Source organism: Stegostoma tigrinum, chromosome 33 (assembly GCF_030684315.1).
Source record: "Stegostoma tigrinum isolate sSteTig4 chromosome 33, sSteTig4.hap1, whole genome shotgun sequence".
In the NCBI taxonomy this organism is placed as follows: domain Eukaryota; kingdom Metazoa; phylum Chordata; class Chondrichthyes; order Orectolobiformes; family Stegostomatidae; genus Stegostoma; species Stegostoma tigrinum.
In genome coordinates, this window is record NC_081386.1 from 29105227 (window position 1) to 29117506 (window position 12280).

At 44.5% G+C, this 12280-nt stretch overlaps 1 protein-coding gene across 1 annotated transcript in view; it reads right to left on the reverse strand.

Annotated features, from left to right (window-relative positions):
* The window catches only part of nox5 (NADPH oxidase, EF-hand calcium binding domain 5), a 94744-nt gene that overhangs the window by 38005 nt on the left and 44459 nt on the right, over nt 1-12280 (reverse strand). Inside the window, exons 12-13 of the mRNA XM_059639193.1 lie at nt 9446-9588; nt 4240-4398 (exon numbers count right to left, since the gene is read on the reverse strand). Coding sequence (XP_059495176.1) covers nt 4240-4398; nt 9446-9588 — 302 coding nt within the window. The remainder of the gene's footprint in view (nt 1-4239; nt 4399-9445; nt 9589-12280) is intronic.

Here is a 12280-nt window from a genome sequence, read left to right on the forward strand (position 1 = left end):
ATATATATTTTGTCCCAGAAAAGAGAGCTATGCCGGGCCATGAGGTTACAGATTGTGCTGGAGTACAATTCTGATGCTGATAATGGCCCACAGCGCCTCATGGATGCCCAGTCTTGAGCTGCTAAATCTGTTTGAAGTCTGTCCCATTTAGCACAACACAACACATTGGAGGCTATTCTCAATGTGAAGGCAAGATTTTGTCTCCACAGTGACTGCACTGATCATTATAAACAACAATGTCATGGACAGATGCATCTGCACCTGGCAGATTGGTAAGGATGAGGTCAAGCACGTTTTTTCCTCTTGTTGGTTCCCTCACCATCTGCTGCAGACCCAGTCTAGCAGCTATGTCCTTTAGGACCTCACCAGCTCAATCAGTATTCCTGCTGCCGAGCCACTCTTCATGGTGGAGATTGAAGTCGCCCAAATGGGCGGCCCGGTGGCTCAGTGGTTAGCACTGCAGCCTCACAGCGCCAGGGACCCGGGTTCGATTCCAGCTGCGGGTAACTGTCTGCATGGAGTTTGCACCTTCTCCCCGTGTATGTGTGGGTTTCCTCTGGGTGCTCCGGTTTCGTCCCACAGTCCAAAGATGTGCAGCAGGCTAGGTAGATTGGCCATGCTAAGTTGCCCGTAGTGTTCACGGGTGTGTGGGTTATAGGGGGATGGGTCTGGGTGGGATGCTGCAACGGGCGGTGTGGACTTGTTGGGCCAAAGGGCCTGTTTCCACACTGTTGGGAATCTAATCTAATCTTAAAAAAAAGTACACAGCAGGCCAAGCAGCATCTCAGGAGCACAAAAGCTGACGTTTCGGGCCTAGACTCTTCATCAGAAGGGTCTCTGATGAAAGGTCTAGTCCCAAAACGTCAGCTTTTGTGCTCCTGAGATGCTGCTTGGCCTGCTGTGTTCATCCAGCTTCACACTTTGTTATCTTGGATTCTCCAGCATCTGCAGTTCCCATTATCACTAAAAAAAAGTACATTTTGTGCCTTCACTATCCTCAGTGCTTCTTCTAAGTGTTGTTCAACATGGAGGAGTACTGACTCATCAGTTGAGGGAGGATGGTACATGGTAATCAGTAGGAGGTTTCCTTGCCCATGTTTAACCTGAAGGCATGAGACTTCATGGTATCCAGAGTCAATGTTGAGGAATCCTAGGGCAACTCCCTCCCGACTGTATACCACTGTGCCACCCCGTCGGCTAGGTCTGTCCTGCTGGTGGGACAGGACATACCCAAGGATGGTGATGGTGGTGTCTGCGACATTGTCTGTAAGGTATGGTTCCACAATGTCAGGCTGTTGCTTAACTAGTCTGTGAGACAGTTCTCCCAATTTTGGCACCTGCCCCCAGATGTTAGTGAAGAGGACTTTTCAGGGTTGACAGCACTGTTTCTGCCGATGTCTTTTTCAGTGCCAAGGTCGATGCCAGATGATCCATCAGTTTCATTTCTTTGAGACTTTGTAACGATTGGTACAACTGAGTAGCTCATAGGGCATTTCAGAGGGCAACTGAGAGTCAACCACACGCTGGAGTCATATGTAGGCCAGAGGATCGCAGACTTCCTCCCCAGAAGGTCATTAGTGAGCTGTAGGGCCTGACAACATTCCAGCAATACCACTGAAGACATGCTCCAGAATTTGCTGCTCCTCTTCCAATACAGTTACAATACTGCTATCTTTCCAACAATGTGGAAAATTACCCAAGTACATCCTGTACAAAAAGCAGGACAAATCCAACCCGGCCAATTACTGCCCCATCAGTCTACTCGTGATCCTCGGTAAAGTGATGGAAGGTGTCAGTGACAGTGCTATCAGTCAGCACCTGCTCAGCAATCACCTGCTCAGTGACGCCTTGTTCGGGTTCTGCCAGGACCACTCAGCTACTGTCCTCATTACAACCTTAGTTCAAACAAGGACAAAAGAGCTGAATTCAAGAGGTGAGGTGAGAGGGACAGCCCTTTACATCAAGGCTGCATTCGACCGAGTGCGGCAGCAAGGAGCCATAGCAAAACTGGAATCACTGGGAATCAGGAGCAAACTCTCCGGTGGTTGGATTCATAACTGGCACATAGGAAGATGGTCATGGTTGCTGGAGATCAGTTAGCTCAGCTCCAGAACATCTCTGCAGGAGTTCCTCAGGGTAGTGTCCTAGGCCCAACCATCTTTGGCTACTTCAACAATGACCTTCTCTCCATCATAAGGTCAGAAGTGGGGATGTTCGCTGATGATTGCACAATGTTCAGCAACATTTGTGACTCCTCAGATACTGAAACAGTCCATGTTCACATGTAACAAGATCTGGACAATATCCAGGCTTGGGCTGACAAGTAGCAAGTAACATTCGTGCCTCACAAATGCCAATCTATGACCATCACCAATAACAGACAATCTAACCACAGTCCCTTGACATTCAATGGTGTTACCATCATTGAAACCCAAATTATCAACTTCCTGGGGGTTATCATTGACCAGAAACACAACTGGACCAGCCATATAAATTCAACAGATACAAGGACAGACCAGAAGCTAGGAATACTGTGGCAAGTAACTCACCTGCTGACTCTCGAAAGCCTGTTAACCATCTACAAGACACAAGTCAAGCATGTGACAGAATACTCCCCACTTGCCTGGACGAGTGCAGCTCCAACAACACTCAAAGAAGATTGACACCATCCTGGACAGTGCAGTCAAAGATCCATTCGCTCCACCACTGAAGCTCAGTAGGAGCAGTGTGTACCATCCTTAAGAAATTCACAAATTACCTTCGGAAAGCGCCTTCCAAACCCACATCCATTTCCATCGAGAAGGACAAGGGCAGCAGATGCATGGGAACACCACCACCCTCCAGGTCACTCATCATCCTGGCTTCGAAATAGATTGCCATTGTTTCACTGTTGCTGGGTCAAAATCCTAGAATTTCCTCCCCAATGGCAATGTGGGTCAACACACAGCAAGCAGGCTGCAGCGGTTCAAGAAGGCAGCTCACCACCACCTCCCCAAGGGCAATGAGGGATGGCCCAGGCAGTGATGCCCACATCCTGTGAGTGAATTTTAACAACATTAGGCGATGCCCTTGCCTGCTTTTTGTGTAAGAATGCCTCTGATATGGCAGACAGGAAACACACACCTCTTTCAACACGAACTCTGGAGTGCATTAGCTGTTACAAAAACAAAGGACTTGTATTTACATCAAGCTTCTGAAGACCATCAGTCATTGCAAAGGACTTTACAGACAAGGAAATGCTTTTGACATGTGGTCACTGTTATCATGTGGGAATAAAAGATATATGTCTTGATCCTGCACAGGAAACATTTGTCCTTTTATTTGCATATTCGTCTTTCATCTTTAAGTGTGTCTTGGTCCATTGCGGGGTTATTAGAGAAGAGCATGACTAATTCTCTGACTCAACTCCAATTTCAGAAGTTGCAGCGATGTTTGCATCATTCACACACACCAGACAGGGTGACGCTGGGAATGGGAGAATGCTGGGGATTGAACAGCAAACGTAACATATACAATACACAGCTTTCTCACAATCAGCAGTGACCGTCACTCCCACTAAATGATCACAGCATCTCTCATAGAATCCCTACAATGTAGAAGCAGGCCATTCAGCCCACTGAATCCACACTGAACCTTCAAAGAGCATCCCTCCCAGACCCACATCCCTACCCTTTTCCTGTAACTCTGCATTGCCATGGCTAATCCATCTAACCTGCACATCCCTGGCCACTATGGGACAATTTCCCATGGCCAATCCACCTAACCTGAGTATCTTTGGACTGTGAGAGGAAACCGGAGCACCCAGAAGAAACTCTTGCAGCAACTCCGCACAGATAGTCACCCGAGGGTGGAATCAAATCCAAGTTCCTGGCGCTGTGAGGTAGCAGCATGAACCATTGAGCCACCGGGTCACGAGTACACTAACCTAAATCCATTTCATGGCTGTGACAGAATATCCTCACCGTGCTATCTGATGGTGCTCGAGTCCTGGTTCAAGATGGAAAGTTTTCCAGTTGGTGACGTATGCTTTGGTAGGATGGGGGTTGGGAGATGCCATTTGATACAGCATTCTGCTGTGTGTGGTGCCATATAATGTGAGTCTTACTGTATTTATTACAGATCATTTGCAACACAGAAACAGGTCACTTAGCCAACAGATCCACATCACAAGCTTTCTTTCACCAATACAGTCATCTACTCTTACTGAGAAATTCCTCTATATCCCAGTCTGCTTCCTACCTCCCTGGGCTGAGGGACCTCTGTACAGTCCAGTTTGACGTTCACTTCTGAGGGCTCATTCTGACAGCGCTGTCGTGGTTTATATGATGTCAGCTCCACCATATCTTCCTTGTTGGCCAATACTGAATCATTAGAGGCAATCAAATTACCAAGGTGCTCCTAGTGACAGTAAGGAACAGCAAAAGAAACATATTTTAAGTAAAGCAGGATAGGATAAGCAATATGTGTCAGAAGGACAAATGGTGCTAAATATAAATTACCGCACAGTCTTAATTACACACCACCAGGTACAGTTTGGATGCTTAGATTACAGGATAGACCATGGGGTAGATCTTGACACAATGTAATTTGTGTAAAATAGGTCTTTGTATCTCTGTCATTTGTTTAAAATTTCCTCTGAAATTAATGCAAAACTGGCTGCCCATTCATTATCATTTATTTTACACTACCACATGAAATCAAGATCTATCCCCATAAGTCTGAAGCTGAAATAATTTATCAGTGTCACCACAATTCCTCAGTACATCGTTGCCTAGGGAGAAAGTAATAGGAACAAATTTAACATCATTCAACATTCTTTATAGTTGTCTTGGGCTAGCCCTTGAACATTGCGGATGGAAAATCCCACCAACCGCATACTGAAACCTGAAGGGAAGCATTTTGAACACAAGACCTCATGAAACAATTGACTTGCATCATTTACCATGTAAACTTCAACTGTGATAGCTTTGCTTAGCAATGGCATGGGTATTCGCATCTTACATTCCTGTAAGTTCAGGAATTTATCCCTGGGATTGATTTCCGAATGTCTTCAATTCAACTATCCTAGGGTAGGAACGGCATTGGAAAGGCAGAGAGAAGATTGCCTGGGGAATGACATGTTGACTTTCTCATTACATAGCCAATGTACGTTACAGTAGGATATAAAGGCATTTCTATCAAAGTCTAAGGTGCAATTGGGCAGCCCAAAGTTCTGGAGACATAGGCTCAGATCCCACTTTGAGAGTTCGTGGACGTTAAATTTAAAATTGATGTACAGTGGTCATGTCCCAAACCCTGAGCCAGAAGGCCCAGGTTCAAGGCATCCCCGCACCATTACAAGTGTGTAGCAGGCCAAACAAGTTAACCCAAATGTTCCCCAACCAGAAACCACAGATGAACTGGGAGATCCACTCCCTTCTGAAGTCCAGGCATGAAGTGTGTAAGTCGGGTAAGTCGGGCAACCCTGACCTTTGCAGGAAATCCAGACACCAGGAGGAAAAACCAAACTAAGTTCGAGACCCAAACCAACCACACAGATGCCCATCATTAGTGGCGAGGCTTACACAACATAACAGGCTACAAATCAAGGTCAAACATATCACAGGTATTGTAAAGTTGGTCTAGTTTGTGGAATGGAAGGCAGGACATTAGAATTTGTTTGTAAAATGATATGGGGAAAGAGTGCATGGTCACTTTAAAAAATGTGTTCTTTTAGACTTGGAGCTTTAGAAAAAAAGTCTGCGGGCACAGCAGATGTACAGAGAGTTCTTGAAACTTAAGTGTTGTATCAAAAGGCTATACTGTTAGCGGGCAAAGTCACACTTTTACTAAGACAACAGGTTTTTGAATTTAGCCAATTAATTTAAACCAGGGTTAGATACCCCTAGATACCAAAGTCCAATTAAATTTTGACAACTTTGGATCAATCCTATTGTAAGAAATTAATAGGTCAAGGGTATAAAAGAAGAGGGCATTTGAACATTGGTGTGAGGCCAAACTGCCATCTGTTAGGAGAACAGCTCTCAGTAGCCATCAGCTCTGGCTTTCACAGAAATCTGTATGATCTCAGAGTGAGCACCATGTAAATAAAGGTACTGCAGCACTCTTAGCTAATATTTCTGACACAAGAATTTGACAGGGGAAGGTGTTGCTGACTGGAGGCCAATGGAGAAGGCAAAAAACATTCTGGAAGATTTATCCTGGCTGTAATTTCAAGAGATCAATCTTTAATTTTTTTATTAATTTAGTTTATATAAATGGGACTCAAATCTATTGGAACAGCATACCATCACAATTTTGTTTAATTTGGGAATACTTAGTAATAAAGGGGGATTTGTAGTAGTTTGTTAGTAGTTCTGTTAACTTGTTAACTGCTAGAGAGTTAAATAAATAAATTGTTACTTGTTTATTATAAAGTGAGTATCAGGGATTTCTTTCATTTAACCACTCACTTAATACATTTCAAGGTGAGGCAAGCTTCACTGGGTGTTTCGGTTTTCGTTATCAGAGGGGGTAGACTACTCCTTCATAACACAGTCCACAGCATTTCCCTACCCGATGAGCTCAATGCATTTACGCTTGCTTTGAACAGAAGCTCAGTGAAACAATGTAGCCTATCCCAACAGCCTCGGATGCACCTTTTACCCACAGATTCAGCTGCAGACATCAGCTCAGGCCCCTTACAAGCGAACCCACAGAAAATGACTGGTCTGGGTGGAGCCACTGGCCACACACTCGGGTCCTGTGCTGACCTGCTGGCAGGAGTATTCACAGACATCTTTAACCTCTCCTTACCATAATGTGAAGTTCCCACCTGCTTCAAGGAGACCACCATCATCCCAATGCAAAGAAAAATCATGCAGCATGCCTCAATGACTGCCATTGGTTCTGACCTCCATAATTATGAAGTACATTGTGAGGTTAGTCACGGCTCACTTCAGTTCCAGCCTACCATATTGCCATGGTCCTTTGCAATTTCCCTACTGGCACAACAAGTCCATAGCAGACGCCATCTCCCTGGCCCTACATTCATGCCTGGAACATCTGGATAACAAAGGTACCTACGTCAGGCTCCTACTTATCGACTACAGATCTGTCTTCAACACCATAATTCTGAACAAACTCAACTCTAAACTCCAAGACCTAGGTCTCAGATCCTCCGTCTGTAACTGGATCCTTGACTTCCTGACTGATAGACCACAATCAGTAAGAATAGGCGACAACAGCTCCTCCACCATAGTCCTCGACACTGGTTCACCCTCAAGGCTGCGTACTCAGCCCCTACTATACTTCTTGTACACTAATGACTGTGTGGCTCATTCCACTTCATTTCCATTGACAAGTTCAAATCCAAAAGAACTCTGGATGCTGTAAATCAGGAACAAAGGCAGAAGTTGCTGGAAAAGCTCAGCAGGTTCGGCAGCATCTGTGAAGAAAAAAATCAGAGTTAACATTTCGGGTCTGGTGATATGAGCTCTGAGAAAGAGTCACTAGACCCAAAATGTTAACCCTGATTATTTTTTTCATACATTTTTTTTTCTTTATTCATTCATAGGATAAGCGTGTTGTTGGTCAGACAGCATTTATTGCCCATCCCTAATTGCCCAGAGGCAGTTCAGAGTCAACCACATTGCTGTGGGTCTGGAGTCACATGTAGGGCCAGACCAGGTAAGGATGATAGCTTTCTTCCCTACAGGGCATTGGTGAACTAGATGGATTTTTCCAGACAATCAGCAATGGCTTTGTGGTCATCATTTGACTCTTAATTCCAGATATTTTATTGAATTCAAATTCCACCATCTGCCATGGCAGGATTCGAACTGGGTCCCCAGAACACTATCTGCTGCTGAACCTGCTTAGTCTTTCCAGCAACTTCTGTTTCTGTTCCATCTACAAATCTGTTGATATCTCCACCATTGTAGGTTGGATCTCAAACAACGATGAGACAGAATACAGGAAAGAGACTGAATGCTTAGCAGCTTGGCATAGAGACAAAATTCTCTCCCTCAATGTCAGCAAAATGAAGGAGCTGGTCATCGGCTGAGGAAGCAGAGTGTAGGGCACACCCCTGTTTGTAATGTTGCTGAGCTGGGGATGGTCGACAGCATCAAGTTCCTGGGAGTGATGATCACCATCAATCTGTCCCGGTCCATATAGACGCGATGGTCAAGAAAGCACAACAACATCTGTACTTCCTCAGGGGGCTAGGGAAATTTGGTATGACCGCAACAGTTTTTATAGATGCACCACAGAAAACATTCTATCTGGATGCATGACAGCATAGTATGGCAATTGCTGTTCCCAACACCACAAGAAACTACAAAGAGTCACAAACACAGCCCAGTCCATCACGCAAACCAGCCTTCCATCCATTGACTCCATCTATACCTCCCGCTGCCTCGGGAAATTGACCAAAATAATCAAAGACCATCCATATCCCGGTTACACCCTCTGCCATTGGGCAGAAGATGTAAAAATTTGAATACACATACAAATATATTCCAGAACAGGTTCTTCCCTGCTGTAAGCAGACTTTTGAATAGACCTCTCAAACATAAATTCTGACGTCTCGGCACCTTCTCTGTAGCTGTAACATTGTGTCACTCTGTTCTGCTACCCTGATGTACTTTGTATGGTATGATTTGCCTGTTTAGCACACAAAACAACACTTTTAACTGTACCTCTGTGTCCATGACAACAATAAATCAATCAATCACAACAGATTTTTCATAAGATATCTGAACAGGTTGATTGAAAATATTGAAAAGGCCATTACTTGGAGTCTCTGTGGCTCAGTTGATCAATGCTATTAACTGAAAGGTTGGGCTTGTGGCGCAGTGGTAGTATCTCTTACCTCTGTGCCAGAGTGTCAGGTGTTTAAGTGCCACCTGCCATGGAGTTGTGTTATAACAAGTCCAAACATAATTAAAAATAAATACAAAGCGTCATTTCTTCCAGATTTAGTATCAACACAACCAGTTAAAAGTTAACAGTTGGAATAATTGGCAAGTACAGGCATTGAGATCCACTGGCCTTGTGATGGATACGCTGGAAAATTTCAGTCCAATGGAATACCAATGGATACACTGAATGCTGTACTGAGTTGCAAAGTTGAACCTGCATTGACATAATGTGGGAAATAACTAATGGTTGGAGAAACTCAAGAGGTCTGCAGCATCAATGGAGAGAGGAACAGCATCTGCCTCTGTGGATGGTGACAGATCTACTGAGTTTCACCAGCATTTTCTGTTTTTATTCCAGATTTCTAGCATCCGCACTATTTAGCTTTTATGGGAAATAGCTGCATCAGTCATAAAAAGGGATGCAATTGCAAACTTTGGAAAACAAAAACATAGAACCCCGGTCAAAGGGCTTCAGCTGTAAAGCTCGAATGTGTCAGAGAATCAGGTTTACTGAGAAAAGCAGCAGAAACAGGAGGGCAGACCTGTGCAGATCTCTGGTGTTTCTTGTTCCGCAGATTTCTTGTCAGCCGCTTTGGTTCATTGCCCAGTAGCTCGGGTTGTCTAAAGTATTCATACAGTTGGTTGGTCCATTGGCCAAGGGACCTGACATGAAGCCAAATAGTGTCTGTAGATTAAAACAAATGTAAGCATCACAAGTGCCAATGTTCTTCTTTCTGGCTGAAAACAACAAATGCTGCAGATCACAGTGGATCAGGCAGCATCCATGAAGAGGGAGCAAGCTAATGTTTTGAGTTTAAATTGACTCTTCATCAGAGCTGACCTGAAGCATTGAGGGGGCCATAATTTGCTCCTTCTTTCTGCCAACTGGACCAACATGATAAACAATTACAATGCCCTGCCACTAGATGTCAGTGTTTGTACATGGTTTGGGGTCCAGTGGGTGACCTCTCACAAACTCACTGTTTTCCTCAAATATTCATGTCTGTTCTCAGTTTGGCATCTGAGTGATCCATTTGGCTGGCGACGCTTGATTGTTATAACATTTATTTTGACGCTGGATTCAAAAATATAAAAACCATGGCATCGAGAAGTAATTCATTCCAGCTTTCAACTGATAGAAGTACTGAAGAAACACTTAAAATCACATATAACAAGGTGTGAAGCTGAATGAACACAGCAGGCCAAGCAGGAAAGATATAAGATATCTGACGGGAAAGCTGGCGTTTCGGGTCAGGACCCTTCTTCAGAAATGGGGGAGGGGAAGGGGATTCTCAAATAAACGGGGAGAGAGGGGAGGCGGATGGATAAAGGAGCAGATAGGTGGAGAGGAGACAGACAGGTCAAAGACCCGAAACATCAGCTTTCCTGCTCCTCTGATGCTGTTTGGCCTGCTGTGTTCATCCAGCTCTACACCTTGTTATCTCAGATTCTCCAGCATCTGCAGTTCCTGCTATCACTTAAAATCACAGCATTTGTCCAAGTGGGCAAGTTGGGTAATACTACTGGGCTCAGTACATTCTGGTAGGATTTCAGCTATTTGCTGACCCCTGCTGGAAACTGGGTAAAGAACGATTGAGAACAGGTCTGTTCCTGGTTAGATTTCCCTTTAAGGGTGTATCAGGTAATTAGCCATAATTCTCAAAGCACCATTGTCATCTCTTGACGTTAGACAGTGTTAATTGGTTTTGGATCTATAGTTTGAGGGCCATGACTCTGACAGCATGTGGCAAGGTGAAATGATACAGTTCTGAAGTTCACTGCCCAGAGGACTCACTTTTAGGAGATAAGCGTCTGCAACTCAGCAAAGGGTCTAGGCCCGAAACGTCAGCTTTTGTGCTCCTGAGATGCTGCTTGGCCTGCTGTGTTCATCCAGCTCCACACTTTGTTATCAGCAAAGATCAGGCTGGTTTGATGATCATTGGGTTTTGTAAGTTCTTAGCAGATCAGAGAGATCATGCACACGTGTTTCCACAGGCAACAACTGAAAAGGCCCAGAAAGTTTCAGAGTTGAGCTATTTTCAGCTTAAATTAATTTGCTTCAGCTTTGATAGTCAGAGAAACTCAACAGTAGACTTTCCCAAAGCTGAAGCAGTGGAAAGTGCATTGAATCCCCTCTGTCACCCAATGGCATCGGTAGGAAATGGGCAATGTTAATGTACCTTGGGACTGAATAGCATCCCAACAAATTGTCAAGACTCAGTTGAATAATGATCCAATAAATTTGGTGGTGGCGTTGAAAGGATATGGAGGGTTTCATACGACAAGGAAAAAAAAATGCAAAAAAAGGCAAAAAGATTCACAAGGGAATTTGTTTTTAGAGAAAACATAGGACATAAGAAGATAAGAAATGACGGCAGCAGCAGGCTGTTTAGGTCATCAGACATGGTCAGCAAATCAGTAATATTGTGGCTGATGTGATCAAGGCCTTAAATCCACCTTCCTGCCCACAGGCCCGGCTACCTGGCAGAACAAAATCCTGTCGAACCCTGCTTTGAATATATTCAATGGCCCTTCCTGCACTGCTCATTGGAAGAGAATTCCAAAGATTAACAACAGTCTGACAGGAGAAATTCCTCCTTGTTCTCATACTAAATGAGAGACCCCATTATTTTGAAACTGTGCCCCCAAGATCTAGACTTCCCCACAAAGTGAAACATTCCCTCAGCGTTTACTCATTCAGAGTCTTAACATGTTTCAGTAAGGTTAGCTCTCATTCTCATAAACTCCAATAAATATAGTTGCAACCTGTTCAATCTTTCCTCATTGGACAGCCCTTTCATCCCAGATATCAATCTGGTAAACTGTGTGAACTTCCTCCAAAGCAAATGTATCCCTCCTTTAATATATAATCTGAAAAGGTATGCGTTCTAGGTGTAGTATCACCAATGTCAGTCATACAAATGACATGCCCAATCCATTGGATCTAATTAAGGGTGGTTAGTGACTCAATGTTGGGGATGTTGGGCATGAGAGACCCCCCCCCAAGCAGGTGCTCTATTCCCAGCTTTGAAACAACGGGCAAGCCACAGGTGGAGATAGGAAACGCTTCAGAGATACCCTCAAGGCCTCACTGATGAGCTGCAGCATTCCCACCGACAGCCGGGAATCACTGGCACAAGGCTGTCCAAAGTGGAGGAGAAGCATCCGGAAAGGCATTGGGACTTGCCATCAGGGAAAAGTGGAAGCCAGGCAAAAACAGCGTCTGGAGTTTGCTGCAACCTACCCATTCTTGCGACAACAACCCGCCCTGAGTGTAACAGAGCCTGCAGAAGATGCGTCAGTCTGTACAATCTCCTACCAACTCAGCCTGAGAGTGGGAGAAATTCATCTTCATCTACAAGGATCCACCGATGACT